The sequence below is a fragment of the Sorex araneus genome, chromosome 1 (assembly GCF_027595985.1).
Source record: "Sorex araneus isolate mSorAra2 chromosome 1, mSorAra2.pri, whole genome shotgun sequence".
Taxonomy (NCBI): Eukaryota; Metazoa; Chordata; class Mammalia; order Eulipotyphla; family Soricidae; genus Sorex; species Sorex araneus.
The window spans coordinates 57,062,549-57,079,349 of record NC_073302.1 but is presented as its reverse complement, the minus strand read 5'-3'; the positions used below and the strand labels follow the sequence as shown (position 1 = coordinate 57,079,349).

The window sequence follows — 16,801 nt, the reverse complement described above, 5'->3', positions numbered from 1 at the left end:
TTTGACAATTCTTTGTAAAAATGGCATATACTTATGCCACTACATCTTTATGTGCAAAGGTAAAAATCTTGTTAAATCTCTGTTAGAGCCCAACTGAAGATGTCAGTGAGCAATTACAATGTGGTCAGGACGATCTCTTGTATTTATTTTAATTTGGCAGTTAGAGTTTGCATATAGGATTCCTGAAATGAACATCAAAGAAAATTTCTCCATGACTGAGAATTTTTCAACACCTTCCCATGGCTTTCTGTGACAATATTTAGCATAGAAAATATTAAAATATTCTAGATGGAAGAATGAGGGTTAGCACACTAAAATGTTCCCTTCCAAGTATATTGATACAGCTTTCTACAATACTGTGTAAAATCATTTTCAAGGAAAAGTTTAGTTTTCTAGCCATATCTGGATATATGTTTATATATGTACATATTTGTAGTATATTTGTAGTCTTTTCACTTTTTGGGGAGTGTGTTCTTGGAATACACCCTTCTGTACTAAGGGCTTACTCTTGGCTTGTGCTCATGGGTCAGCCGCATGCAAGGCAAGCATCCTACTCACTATACTATCTCTCCAGCCCCTCACCTTTCATTCTTCTTGTTTTGTTTTGTTTTGGATCCATACTCAGTGGGGCTTAGGGCTCTGTGCTTACGGATCACTTGTGGTTTTGTTCAAGGAACCATATGGGATACCAGGGATTGAACTGGTGTTAGGTGTGTGCAAGGCAAATGTCCTACCCACTGTTCTTCACTCTGACCCAGTCACTGGTCATTATTATAACCTTATCTTTAAGTCATATTATAACATTTATATTTCTTTGAACATGCTATTTTATTATGCTAAGGCTGCTCTACAAAATATTAAATGCCTAGCTCTAATACCAGTTGCTAATTAAACTTAGTCTTCTTTCAAAATGGGATCATTCAAAGTTGGTGTATATTCATTGTACTTATGTGTTATGTACACATCAGCCTGTCTGGTTTGAACTCTTACTCTGTGTAATCGTACAGAGTAAGATTTCACTTACTCTGAAGTGAAATCACTTACTTAAATTATGTGCCTCAGTTTTCTTATTTATAAAATGGGAATGTTATTGGTATCTATAGAGTTTTTACAAAGATAGTGTTCTAAGTTTTTGGCATAGGGGTGTTTAGGAAGTGTCAACAGTTATTGTTATTTATGGCTTGAGTATGAGTATGAATATAATAAATAAATATTAATAAACATACACTTGAGAACAGCATCCTTATATTGAGATTAGGTTTTATGATCAATATAAAATCATGTATTGTTCAAATTATCTTTGCAGATTATTTAGGAATATCTGAAGTTATTAGTAGAAAAACAGATTAATACACTTAAGGGTGTTTTTATTTCTTTTTTTGGGGGGTGCACAACCACTTTGCTTAGGATTTTCTCTGGGCTCTAGGGATCTAGGGATCACTCCTGGTGGAGCTTGGGGGGCAATATGGTGGGGTGCAGTGATTGAACCTGGGTTGCCTGCATGCAAGGCAGATATTCTACCCACTGTACTATCACTCTGGCTCTTCTATTTAAGTTTTTTTTTTTTGCTTTTTGGGTCACACCCAACAATGCACAGGGGTTACTCCTGGCTCTGAACTCAGGAATTACTTCTGGCAGTGCTCACGGGACCATATGGGATGCTGGGATTCGAACCCGGGTCGGCTGCGTGCAAGGCAAACGCCCTACCCACTGTGCTATCGCTCCAGCCCCCTCTTATATTTAAGTTTTAATTCAAACTTTTCCATCTATTTTTAATAAGCTGTTTAAATTAGTTTTTATTCGTTTAAAACGTTTATTTTGGATGGGTGAAACTACAGATGACATACTCCAAATAAAATCCAAAATTGCTGTTTCTTGGTGTTGGAATAAGTTGCCATTTCAGTTTAGCACCGAAGTAAGAGGCTTACTTATATCTAGTGGCCAAGCTGAATGTAAATACATTTTTAATACAGGAGATTACTTATTTTCACCTCCTTGTTAGAGTGTTAGTAAAATCACAGAGATGTGGGAAATAAGGTCAGCAAGGGGAAAGAGGAAGTTTGGCTTTATTTGAAGCTTGCTTTCTCTTTAATAATATTTCAGTGATACTCGTTTACGTGAAGTGCGAGTTTGCTTTCATATCTTTGATGAACAAATGTCAATAGCACTGTAGCACTGTCGTCCCGGTTGTTTATTGATTTGCTTGAGTGGGCACCAGTAACGTCTCCATTGTGAGATTTTTTTTTTACTGTTTTTGGCATATCTAATATGCCATAGGTAGCTTGCCAGGCTCTGCCGTGCGTGTGGGATACTCTTGGTAGCTTGCCGCGCTTTCCGAGAGGGACGGAGGAATCAAACCTGGGTTGGCCGTGTGCAAGGCGAACACCCTACCCGTTGTGCTATTGCTCTAGTCAAAATTTATTGAAATTTGTTTGTTTGTTTCTGAGCAAATTTCAATACCAGTGACTAATTATTTATTACTGTACCATTGCATTGTAATCTTCATGGTGTCAGTTCTTCAAAGATGACAGGTGTGGATAAAATGGGACACGGAGATGACTTTTTATGTAGTGGCCACAATCTCTTTAACAGAAATATTTTCTTATTTAGTGGTGTTTGGGCTACATCTGGCAATGTTCAAGGTTTATTTCTGGCATTATTTTCAGGGTTCACTCCTGGCAGTGCTTGGAGGATCATATGGGGTGCAGTTTATGTATTGGAGTTTGCTTCAATACAGACAAAAAGCAGCAACTTAAATATATTGAAATACCTTACTGATTTTACTAAGCACTTGACAAACTGGTGAAATATTGGTTTTGCTTTAGCATAGGTATGTCCCAATTAGTGGATTTTATGAAAAATTTGGAAAGGTGGTAACTAATATCATTATGATGACAGATTGGCCTTTTCAGCTCTTTCATTTTATCTGGAGATCTAAAAATGCTGATTTAAAATGACACATTTCCCAGTGTAAAGACAGTAGGATATTATATATTTTCCAGGAAGAATTAGAGATCACTGTAGCAGTTGGTAAAAAAAAAAAGAGAAGAAAATAAGAATAATAGTTTGAATAAATAAGCTGTATTTAGTCTTAGACGTTTTCCTAAATCTGGTTTATTACAACTTGGGAATGTTACATCTATGACTTTTTCTTCCCTTAATTTTAAATAGGAGTGATAATGTTATCTGAAGAATGAAATGAGTAAATGCAACTCTAAAATGCTTTAAAGGTGATAATAATAAGGTTTCGTTGCTTCTTATTTCCCCTGCTTGCCTGAATTTGGGGAGAAATAAGTATTAATAGCAAACATTTATAGTTACAGCATGATAGGCATTATTCTAAATGTATACAAGAACAGGTTAAATGTCTAGTGGAGCTTTCCTTTTTGTGAAAGTCGGTAAATACTTGCTTTTCAGAATTTCCCACCTACAATCTAGCTTCAAAAATTAAGATGGAAATCATGGGAAAATATTTAAATATAAAAATTCATTTAATACATTTTAAAATTACACTTTACATTAAGTCTAAGAAAAACTTTTTTTTCCAATTTAAATTTGACCCTTAGATTCTCCTAAATAATAGAATTTTACTCATGTTATTTGATTTACTTTTATTAATATTAATTAATATGTGGCATATTCAAGAAAGAAATTTACGCTCTAGTACAGAAAATATATACATATGAAGATATTTCAGTTTATATGTATAGGTTACTTGCCTCATTAAATTATATCCGAAAAATGATTGATTTTGAGAAATCTTCAAGAGTATAAATACATTTTAAATTTTGATATGAGGAGCCCAGCAATTTAAGATTTTATAAATTATTCATGTATTTCAAATTCTTCTTAGACAGTTGTTTTATGTACTTCCCAAGTGACTATAGTAGCATTTAAATTCTAAGTGATAGTTCTGTACAACTAAACATATAACTTACCTCATTTTAAAATATTGCCAAGGAACTCAGATAGTCTTCAGATCTTCATCTAGCTGAAATTGTCAACTGTGTGGATTTTGTTGAGGCTGATCAGAAGTCTGTAGCTGTAAAGACCAATAGAAGAATTCATGTACCGGCTCCCTTTGTGTTTCTTAGGAATTTTCTGAGGGAACTCAGAGATCACTTGAAGAACTACTTTTATTTTTGCAGCACCGCGAATGTCATCAGCTATAATTAAGCTGTTTTTAAAAGGTCTGTAGTGTAACTAAATCCAGCTTGTTTCATACTCTGATAAAACATGGCTGCTATATCACTCCTGACATGCTATGTATCACTGTAAATCTAGCTACCACATGTCTGTTTTGTGCCTTTATTAGTGTGTTTGCCATTTGAGAGAGCTCTCATGATTCTTTTTATTATTGTTTCACTTCTTTTGCCATTTAAAATGTTTTAAGTATTTCTCTCACTTATTGTTCAACACTTTTATCTATTATAATTTTTAGTGTTTGTGTGAGACTTAGAACAAACAATATTCAGTATATTTTGAAACATTTTTGAGGTTCCTTTTCTTTCTGTAATGCTTTACTGTTGATCCGTTACAGTTAGTTTCACTGTATCACTGTGTCACTGTCATCCTGTTGCTCATGGATTTGCTCGAGCGGGCATCAGTAATGTCTCCATTGTGAGACTTGTTGTTACTGTTTTTGGAATATCGAATATGCCACAGGTAGCTTGCCAGGCTCTGCCATGGGGGCAAGAAACTCTCGGTAGCTTGCCAGGCTCTCCGAGAGGGACGAAGAAATCGAACCTGGGTTGGCCATGTGCAAGGAGAACGCCCTTCCCGCTGTGCTATCTCTCCAGCAATAATTATTATGTATAAAAGTATGTATTATGTATACATAAAAAATTATTATGTATGAAAAATCAGAAGAGTCCATATAACTTTTGAACTATGGGGGAGTCGTAACAGTACTTGTAGAATGTGAGAACTACCATGATTATGCATATTAAATTTATTTATCTTTTATAGTTTATAAAACACTTTCACATTTATTGTTTCACTGGATACATGCATTCTATCTAGGTCTGTCATTTTTTCAACCTCCAAAGTGGACAAATTATTTAATTTTCACCTTTAATTTATAAATATTTTACCTATTTTATTCATAGATTATTAAAAATAGTAAGTGTCCTGAAGTAAATTAACAAAATGATAGAATTCTTTATTTAAATTATTCATTTAAAATATAGATTCCAAGTTTGAATGTGTTCATATATTGATTTTATCACATATTAGTATCTTGACTACTGCTTATTATAAATTCTCTAGTAGCTTACCTTAGATTTTTGAACTTTATAGGAAAATAGATTATTCTTTGTTTTCATCTCTGACTTGTGTACCCAATTTTATTGTAAGCTTGATGGTTGTTTTATTTTAATTTTATTTCTGCAACAACCTGTGCTGTGCTTTCACCCAGCATTGACTCAATTTATGATTAATTTTAGAGTTGTCATATTATAATGGGGGGTGAAGACAGTGTTATTTTGTATTCCAACATTAATTTTAGTATTCTAAGGAGTTTTACCAAATTTACTCCAATCTGGGAATATTTATTCAAAATTAAGTCAGATAGCAGTAAGTTAAAAAAGTTAGTGCCTTCCCCACAAACTTAGAAAATATAACTTTATTCTTTGTAACATTTGTTGCATTGTCTTGCCTTTCATTTGGTATGACTGACTTTTTATATCAAATTGAATAAGCCATTAGCTTTTAGTCTGTAGGAATGTAGATCCATAGATATTTCCCATTAGACAAAAGAAAAATCTATAAAAGTGTTATCCCCTGGGGCTCGGTCTTCCTAGCTAGCCTAATGGTCTAAAGCACTGCTTTACTTATGAGAAAGAACTATGTTGGTTGATTCCCTTCACATCCAGAAATATTTGTTGGAGAGTTATGTACAGTCTTTCAGATAAAATTAATTTTTTGTGCTGAACCACATCAGTATATCAAATATTTTGATTTATAAAATTAATTCTATCTTTAAGTAAAATGCAAACCTTGTATATCATATTTAATTAAAAATTGGCATTTGTTGAAATATGAAACACAATGGATGTAAGTATGCCCAATTTGAAAAGTTTCCTTTTCTAAATAACAGGACTTCATAAAAGACCTCTGATGGTAATGATTGCAAACTATAAATATACTAAAACTCATTGAATTGTACATTTTTAAAGGGTGAATTATTTGGTATGTGAATTATATCTCTGTACTGCTATTTAAAATTTAGGTTTCTATTCACATGTTTTCATAGGTGCAAAGTAATAGAATGTTTCTATTCTCAATTTGTTTTTATAAATTATTAGCCTTAATAAACATTTAAGGCTTAAATAATATATGTGGCTTTAACAATTTTATAATATTATTCAATAGTAATATACTTATTATAAAATATCCAGAAACTATAGCTAAGAAAAAAGACATTTATAAAATCTGTGGGTTAACACCTACCATATATTCTACTCCTAAAGTTTATTTTATTTAACTCCTTCCTTGTACCCATACTTTGCCTGACAGCTTTCACTAGTAGCAATTTGCTTTTTTATGGCCATTTTTAGGAAAGCAAGTAGATGTAAAATATCTTATTAGAATAGTTTAGTGAAATCATTGTTTTTTTTCCCTTGGATATAGGAAGTGTGTGTGAGTGATGACATAAAAGTGAATGATAACATCAATTTCTAAAAAGAAATACAATGAATGTGTGGCAGAATATCTTTTGAAATACAGAATTTTTGAGATTTTGTGGTAAGAATTTGCTTTGAAAATGTTTTGGTTCAAAGTGTGAAAACGTGGATTTTTTGATTAGTGATATTGTGGCATTGTTTCTTGGACAAGTGGAATATTCTTCTGTCTTTAAGACTTAAAATTCATATGAGCATTAACTTTTAACAGTTAAAATTGTTCACAACACAGTTTAAAGATAAATGCAGTATTGGACTTTGGTTTTATTTTTTTTTTTTTGGTAAATATTAAGACCTGAGTACAAAATGAGGGCTGTATTGTGGATTAAGTGAAATATCTCAAGGCTGTGCTGTTCTGATAACAACCTGAAGTGACCTTTCTCAGACACAATTACAGAGCTGTATGTTTTTCCTTTAATTTCATCAGGGGTTTAATTAGTATACAAATAAAACTTCCCTTATCTTCCTTTCTACCTAATTGGCTTGTCTTCGCTTATATATGAAGTATGTGAAAGTGGGCTGTAATTAGGGTGACCGAGTTAACCTTTTTTCCTCAAATGTACTGTTGCCTAAAGGCCTCAAGGCCTAAAAACAGTGCTGTGGATTATTGCTTTGCAATCACTATGGCTGTCCCATAGGTTTTCTCATGAGCAGAAGGGCTTTGGGTGCTGCAGGTTCCCACTGCTTAACAGGATCTTCATTCTTCTCCCCACTAAATGTTTATTGATTATCTCGCTGTTCCAGGCTCAGCCTCCAACAACTTAATATCAGGTGACAGTCAGGAGAGTTCTCCAAGTAATTAGAGTTGAGCATTGGGGGAACAATTAGGAGCAGAGTTATTAAACTTGATTTATCCTATTCTCTCCTGAACAGTTTCTTGGATATCAGAACATCACACTTTCACAATCTACCCTGGTTGAGAAATTAGTGGCTAACCTGCTGCTTATCATTGTTGTCTTGCTGCCTAGAGGCACACCCTCCTGGTTTCAGTTATTTGGTTGGAAATATTAGAGTCCATAAAGTTTATCATGGGTTTTAATTAGATAAATCTGAACAGGAGAAAATAAATGCTGGACTTAGAATTATGTATACATATATGTGTTACATATGATACAGACACATATAGGTAATTTTTTTCTCTCTTTAAATCTCAGGATTTTAAAAGATTCTTTTTTCTTTTTTACCAAGAACAAAAAGGTAAATATTGGGGAAAAGACATATTATTGAAGAGCTTTTTGTATTTTCTTGTTTTGCACACATCTCCATAAACCTTAGGGGCCCTCCATCATATGGATCCCAGTACGATCACCCTCAATTCTTTATAATAAGAACTCTGTAAGTTATAGAGATATGGTCATTATGATTTCAAAACTTTTCATTTTCATGCTAAGAAATTGTGTTTCTGTATCACCTTATTTTTTGTAATTTTCGTTCCTTAGAAATAGCTATTCAACTCTACCTCTAAAATAATTTTAGTGTTTGGATACTTTGGCAACTCTTTGCCATTGCTCCCTAGAACATGAAAATCAATGGAAGAAAGCAGATGTAGATACATAGTATAGTTTTAATTCTATACGTTTTATCTTCTTTGAATGTGCTAGAATTGCTAAAAAGTCAAGTGTAGTTTTGTAATTATTTCAGGGTCATGGTTTCTCAGATTAGACTCAAGAGTTTCATCTGGACAAAACTGGAGACAGTATCTCAAATACCCTTCACAATGTATAACTACACTTATGAGAGTTATGGAGCAAGTGAATTAGAATGTTTTGTCTCAAGTATATTAGTTCTGTTGGAAAAAGAATTCAAGTTTTATGGTGGAATGTTCTTAGTTTTATCTTAACAGATGAAAAACACAGTTTTTTTTAAATTACTTGGAAATACTGTTTTTTTAAAATACTAAAATTTAATTTTTAAAACCCAGAACCTCATGATACTTAAATGCTTTTAGATAACTTAGCTTTGGCACAGAAAAATAAGTTTAGTTAGCATTTCTTTTAAAATACTTCTAAACTTGGCTTGAATCAGTAACTATTTAATTAGGGGGATATTCTTGATTATATATTGATAGTAAAGATTTAAAAGAAAATAGCCTTTCTAATAAGTAATCACTGTTTGCTTATTTTAAAACTTTAGCTTGCTTTTGTAGGACAGCAACTTGACTGGAAGGTGAACTGCTAAATTTAAAAACCTTAAGCATTTTAAAATAAATTGACTCATGATTCCTTTCAATTTACTAGCATTTAGCATGAATTAGTTGTTCTAATTCCATGCATATGGTTTGAGGTTTTTATACTGCCTATTGTGATACATTAAAAATATTGTTGGAAGAGTTTTAAACATGACATTTCAGGACTAGAGAGATAGTACATGGCTAAGACAGGTGCCTCGCTTGCAGTGGACCCCTCGGCAGGATCCCCAGTACCACATATGGTTCCATGTCTACCACTAAAGTAAGACCTGAGCGCTCTGGGTGTGTCAACCCCCTAAAAATATACTTCCCCCAAGTAGAAGTAAAAGCAACATCCAAAATGTTATTTACTGGATATATAAGGCATTGTTGAAATTAATATGTGATTAGACTCTGAGAAAGAAGAAAAATTATTATGACATATAATCATTTAATAAAACCAATTTAATTGAAAAAAATTTTTGATAATTTCATGTCCTAGAAATGTTATTGATTAAACAATTAGCAAGTTTTTAATGTTGAATTTTCTGTTTATATTCTGGAGTTTTAAATGAATTCTAGAAAAATATTCCCTTAAGTGATGAGCCCCTAATTTTCAAACTTGATCCCTAAGGTTCTAAGGTAAATTTGTACATATTCATATAAAAATTCTTGTAAGTGACTGTTTCACATGAAGCCAATGGAAAATAATACTTTTATACTTCTGCTACCAGGAAATATTTATAGAATATGTAAATTTCCTAATGGAAGTATATCTATAACTTTCTCTTATTTAAAATATAGTGATCATATTTATGATATTTGTCCTTGACATGAGTCATTTATGATGAAATAAATAGATTTTTACTTTACAAACCTGTTTTCTCATACAGATCCTGGGATGTATATGACAACCTAACAATTATATATAATATTTATAAAGAAAGTGGTTCTTTTAAACCTTGGGTGCTCTGTTCTTTCATAGGTGTCCAGTTTACCTTTTTCTCAATTACATATACACTTTAGACATACGGAAGTTCTTGTTTAAATATACTCTAAATTTCATACACTTCTCCTTCTGAATTCTGTTATCACTTAAAGAAAATGCAACTTAGAGGTTTTTATAGTCAGATCTTTTAAGTAAGAATAAAATGTGTTTGCCTTGAAGTATACCCAGAATAAAGTAAGTTGCTTTTAATCGCTATTTTTCCAAGTCTCATCATTTCTATCATTTCTAATTACTAAGTATGTAAAATTTTTGCAAAAAATTTGCTAAACCTTAAAGTGTAATGACCCAAGTCTACTTCCCAGTCAGCCTGTATTCTTCTTTGTTTAATAGCCTATGGCATAAATTGAAGTTAATTATCAGGGCTGACAAGTAACTCTGTTTTCTGTCTGCTTGCAGAGTCTCTCCGAGGCAAAGATGGAGCTGAGAAGAAAAGATCAATCTCTGCGTCAGCTCAATAGACATCTTACCCAGCTGGAGCAGGACAAGCGTCGACTAGAGGAGAACATCCATGATGCAGAGAGTGCCCTCCGCATGGCAGCCAAGTGAGCATTTGGACCTTTGGGAGATCACTTAAAACAGACAAAAGATCAATTCTTACTTTCATGCTCTGGGTTTTAGCCCTGGATAATACAGTGTTAGAAAACAAAAGTACAGCTGTCTCTCTTTGAAATTCTCTGATATATCCTCAAAAAGAGAAAACTCTTAACTCAACATACTAAATGTATATTTCATTGCAAAACCTCAGAGAAGTATGTCTCTGAATAACCTCTAATTATGTACATTTGGGACTCTGTTTTAGAGTTACATGCTTGAAATCATGTTTTCATTAATAGGTAAGACTCTATTTTAAAGTTTTGCATAATATCTTCCACTACATACTTCTCATTCTCTTCTGCACCACTGCTTTCCAAATTTTGCTCTACATATAATATACTGTTTCAAATGATATTTCCATGATACATTAATCATGGAAAATTTAGTTTTAAAATATATTTTACAATAGATTAAATTTTAAAAATGCAGTTTTTTATTTTTTATTTACATATATGGGAAACTACATAAATATGATGAGAGAGTATTTTTCCTTTTTTTGCCAGGTAATCAAATTGATATACCCTGTGAAATTCAAATTGAAAGTACTCTTGGGTATGTTTGTATTTGTTCCCCATAACAAATTTCATGGAATGTATTTATACAGTCCTTTGTACAACAGCATGACTTTATGAAAATTAGGTGCTCCTTTAATCCATAATATATATATTTTTAAAACTAACACAGTGCTTTCTAAATTTGGAATTTCTTGGTTACTGTACTTGGCAAATATATACATGTTAATTAAAGTCTTTTATTTCAAGATGAACTGTATTATAAACACAAAATACTGTGAAAAATGAATATGTTCTATAAACTAAATCACAGAATGGGGACTCTTCACTCTCAGGATGTCCACAGCTTTGTCACTGGACATGGGAAATTGCTCATACATAATTATAAAATGAGTTTACAGAGGCCAAGTATATTTGAATAGCACCAGTCGTATTTTAATTGTAAAGCTGTATAATAGTGTACCACAGTCTTAGGTAGGCAATTATATGTAATTACTGTGTTTTAAAAATATAAGTTTGACTAAATTAAATTTGTTATTGCTCAGTCTTAGATTTTAATATCAAATGAGTTTACTCTCAGTAATTTTTTGTTTTAAAACTCATGAAAATTTGAGATTAATGAAAACAGAAAAGAAATTTTTCTTGTTTTATCTTTAAGACTTTTTTCTAATATTAGGAATTTGTTATGTGTATGATGTGTGAGTATGGACCTTATGACTTATAACAGACAATAGGTAACATGAAATTTATAGATAATTCATTTATATTATATATTAATGTATATTTTACTGTTATGAACAGAATTTTCCATCAAACTTCTGAATTCTTCATTGAGACTAAATACATGATAGAAGAAATTAGTAACTTTGCATAATTCTAGTCAGGGTCATATAGTTACTTTGTGTGTGTACACAGAATCTTATACATAGGAGGAAAATATTATTTTACATAATATCGAATTTATGATTTTTTAGATGTCCTCTTACATCAGAAACCAGAAGAATGAAAATTTAGCCTTTAGCACATGTTAAATCAATGTATTCATGATTTCCTTTTTTCCATATCTTTTTCACTCTTTTCTTAACTTTCAAATAGTCAAGCTTTTTCTCCTCTAATTTATGGCAGCAGATATGTCTGAAAATAAGAATCAAATTGTGGAAATACACTGGTAAAGATGGTTAAGTTTTTAATTTTTTAAAGTACAACTAACCCATTTTTTATTAACTGTGACATACATTAACATGTGTGGTTACAGTATATATATATAGGAAAGTTGTTTCATTAATACCTAACTTCTTTTTTTTTTCTAGAGACAAAGAATGTGTTGCTAGACATATGAGAACAGTAGAAAATATGCTTCATAAGGTACTGTAGTGTTCCTTCAGTATTGTCCAATTTTTATTGACATTGTTCTCATCATTAGTTTTTACTAACTACAGAGTACTTAATTTATTTTGTAGCTTTCCTTTAAACTAAACAAAAGATTATGAAAATTATGTATAGTGCTGTTACATAATTTTTTTCAAAATTATGTACTTGATGAAACTATGAAAATATTGGCTTCCCCACACTAATAATTGCATTCAAATTATTTGTGGTTTTTATACCTGAATCAGAAGTCATTAGGTTCTTACAAGTCTCAATAATAAAATATTTATTACACTTACTAACCTAACCTGTTACCACTCCTAAACCTATATATCTTTCACACACACACACACACACACACACACACACGGAAACTTAACCTGGCAGTAATGTTTTTCAAATCGTAATACTATGAGTGAAAGTAGTGTAATTGCCTTGCACGAAGCTTACCTGGGTTTGATCCTGGTACCACAAATGGTCCCTGGAGTACTGCCAGGAGTAAGCCTTGAGTACCACTGAGTGTGGCCCCTAAACAAAACAAAGTATATTTTATCTCTAAAAGAATGTGCTATTAAAGTAGAAATTTTATACATTTAGTAATAATGTTATTTACAAAGTTGATTGCATCTGTGTGATAAATTTATTTTAATTTAAAGTTATTTATAAAAGAATGTTTTTACATAGTCAAATACTTAGTATATTAACCAATTATGTTTTGTTAGCACTCTATATTCAAAGTTTATTATTTTATTACTTAAAGGTAGACAAATTTTCTGTACATATTATAGTCTAATGGACAATTTGTTGGAAACACAGATATTTATTAGTTTCAGAATATATGAATTTATGAATCAATTATGTTCAGAATGATTTTGTGAATTTATTCTATAATATTGTCTATAAATCACTGTAAATATATAAATAAATACAGATCTATGTTGGGACCATATCCCAGATGTGCTCAGGGGTTATTTTTGGCTCTGTGCTTGTCATTGGCCCTTGGTGGGTTTGGAGACCTTATAGTGCTGTATAGATCTGGCGTCCACTTCTTGCCTTAATTCCTATACTATCTCTCTTACCGTCCATTATTTTTTATTGGATATTTCATTGTATTGGACTGGAGCAGTAGCACAGCGGGCAGGGCGCTTGCCTTGCATGCAGCCAACCCAGGTTCGATTTCTCTGTCCCTCTCGGAGAGCCCGGCAAGCTACTGAGAGTATCTGCCCGCATGGCAGAGCCTGGCAAGCTACCTATATGTCAGAAACAGTAACAAGAAGTCTCACAATGGAGATTACTCGAGCAAATCAGTGAACAACGGACGACAGTGCTACAGTGCTTCATTGTATTATATGTTTTCATCTGTACATAACTGAAAGTCAGTAAGTGAGGCTGGAAAGATAGTCCAACAGGCTGAGCATGTGCTTTCTTTGCAGAAGATACTCTTTAAATTTCTTGAGCACTGTTGGGAGTAGCCTTCAGCATTGTTGATTATGCCTACTCTGCTCCGAAAGATCAACAAATATTTCTCTTTTACCTGATTAACCTACTTTCTCTCTCCTCCTGCACCCTCACTAGACATTTCAAATCCTCAAACTCATACAGGATGATTGACTAGACACTACTTTTAAAATACCAGTTGGGACTGATACTGATATTTAATAAGGAAGGTCCGACATTTTCATTTAAACCATGTATTTGTTTTAAGAGAAGCAAAGGTATATGTATTATTCATGAAAACTTAAAAATGTAGGTCAGAAGTGAATTTATTAAGTATTATTTGGAGCAGTTTCACTGTATCACTGTCATCTAATTGTTCATCGATTTACTTGAGTGGGCACCAGTAACGTCTCTATTACACTCAGCCCTGAGATTTTAGCAGTCTCTCCTTACTTGTCTTTCCCAATGATTGGAGGCTCCTCAGGGTCAGAGGAATGAGACCTATTGTTACTGTTTTTGGCATATCGAATATGCCACGGGTAGCTTGCCAGGCTCTGCCATGTGGGTGGGATACTCTCGGTAGCTTGCCAGGCTCTCTGAGAGATATGTATATATATACATATATATATGTTATTGTATTTGGGATATGAATATGCCACGGGGAGTTTGCCAGACTCTCCCAAGCAGGCAATAGACTCTCGGTAGCTTGTCAGGTTCTCCAAGAGGGAGAACTAGGTATTAGGTGTTGTGCGGCTGCATTGTGGCCACATGCTTCCAGGAGCTTGGTTTTATAGTCTCTGAATGTTGGCCATTGATGGGATTACACGGTGCCGGGGCCAGTCTAAAATTAGCATTTTGGAGCTAATTTCAGATTATTAGGGGTAAGAAAATAAAAACAAGAGGAAAAATCACACTTTTCATGAGATGCAGTTTTTATATGCAGACTTCTCTAATTACTGGCTGCATTTTTGTAATTTTGAAAACCATAACTATTAAAACTGTAAAAGGTCACCTTCTAAGAAAGTCATTGATGTTTTAGGACCAGAGCAATATAACAGTGGGCAAGCACTTGCCTTGTATGTGGCTGACCCAGGTTTGAATCCTCTGCATTTAATATGGTCCCTTGAGCCCCACCACAGATCCAGTTCCTTGACCCCTCAGCACAGATCCAGGAGTAAGCCCTGAGCACTGCATCGTGTGGCTCCAAAATCATACAAAATAAATATTAAAAAGGTCACTGTTTTAATGATTCAGAAGTGTATGACTAGGTGGCTTATTTCAGTGCTGTGCATTCTTTATAGCTACTTAATTCCAGAAATTCCAGAATATTTTTTTTTTGCCCTCCTTTTTTCCCCTCCGCCCCCTGCAAAGGAAACCCAGGGGCAGTAAAAGCAACCCTTTCCTGTACCTACTTAACCTCTTCTATATGTTATCTTTTTACAGTTCTGGTAGTATCCTTTGATAATAATTTTTAAATTTTGATGAAGTCTAATTTTGAATTTTTGTTTCTTGTGTATTTGATCTCATATCTAAAAGTATATTGCCAAAACCAAGGTTATGGAGTTTTCCTCTATGGTTTCTTCAGAGTTTCACAGTTGCAACTCATACTGAAGTCTTTGGTTCAGATTTAATGTCTATATTTGGTGTGATATAATGATCCAACATCATGATTTTACATGGCTTCAGTTATATCAACAGTATTTAGTTTTTCATTTAACATTTTTTATTATTTGGTTTTCTTTTGGGGGGGTTTGGTACACAACTGGTGTTGCTTAGGGCATATTCCTGATTCGATGCTGATAGACTCTATGCGTTCCTAGCAGTGCTCAGGGGACCACATATAGTGCTGCAGATTGAATCCAGATCTGACTGTGAAAAGCAAACACTCTACTTTGTTGTATTTTCTTTCTAACTCCTCCCCACATTTTTTTTTAAAGAATAGTTTTTACCTGCCTTCAGTCATTCTTTTGCCCTTATTGAAACTATTGGACCTTAAATGTGTGACATACCTGGATTCTCAATTCTGTTTCATTGGTTAATGTTTTTCTTTATATATTAACTTCACACTATTTTCATCTCTGTTGCTTTGTAGCAAATCTAGTTAAGAAATGTGAGTCCTCAGAATTTTCTTTCCTTCATATTGTTTTATTTTTCAGGGTTTCTTGTAATCCCATATGAATTTTAGGATCATCTCATCCATATCTGAAGAAAGCAAATAGAATTTTGATAGTGATTTCTTGGGTTTATAAATCAGTGAACTATTGCTTTATAAGATAAATATTGTCACATAAAATAATATGTAATATTTTAGCATTGCATATTATAATCCATGAATACTGTATATTTTAAATCTATCCAAGTGTTATTTAATTGATTTGAATTTTTTAATGTATAAATTTTGTATCATCTTGCTTAAATTTATGACTTAGTATTTTATTTCTTTTGATTAAACCCAGGTTTGGCACATGCATGGCAAGTGCCTTACTGTTTATAATATCTTTTCTGTCCTCTAGGCTTTTCTAAATTAAGATCATATTAAATGGAAATACAGTTTTATTTTCAATTAATTTTTTCCATCATTGCCTTTTTGAACTTCCAGCATAATCCTTGAATTGGTAGGATTACAGATCCAATAAACAACTTGTATTGTTTCTAATATTAGGAGGAAAGCTTCCAATCTTGTATTATTAAATACTACATTACCTATAGTTTTTTGCAGATATCCTTTGTCAGACTGAGAAACTTCTCTACTGTCTCTAGTTTTTAAGTTTTGCTTTTTATAAAGGGGTGTTGGGTTTTGTTAAGTGATTCTTTCTGCATGAATTATAACTTTTGTTTTCAACTTTGATTCTATTAATATATAATGTGTAGGTTGATTTAAACAGGTTGAATTACCCTCATATTCCTGGTACAGTTACCACTTGCATATGGTGTATAATTTTGGATAGACTGTAGGGCTTGCCTATTTTATAAATTGTTTTAGCTTTTTAATGTCTGTTATAATATCATTTGCATTTTAGGATGGACTCATTTA

The 16,801-nt window shown here is 32.8% G+C and overlaps 1 protein-coding gene across 1 annotated transcript in view; it reads left to right on the top strand.

The window, feature by feature from the left end:
• CCDC171 (coiled-coil domain containing 171) overlaps positions 1-16,801 on the top strand; it is a 318,539-nt gene that overhangs the window by 186,090 nt on the left and 115,648 nt on the right. Inside the window, exons 20-21 of the mRNA XM_055123989.1 lie at positions 10,253-10,398; positions 12,273-12,327. Coding sequence (XP_054979964.1) covers positions 10,253-10,398; positions 12,273-12,327 — 201 coding nt within the window. The remainder of the gene's footprint in view (positions 1-10,252; positions 10,399-12,272; positions 12,328-16,801) is intronic.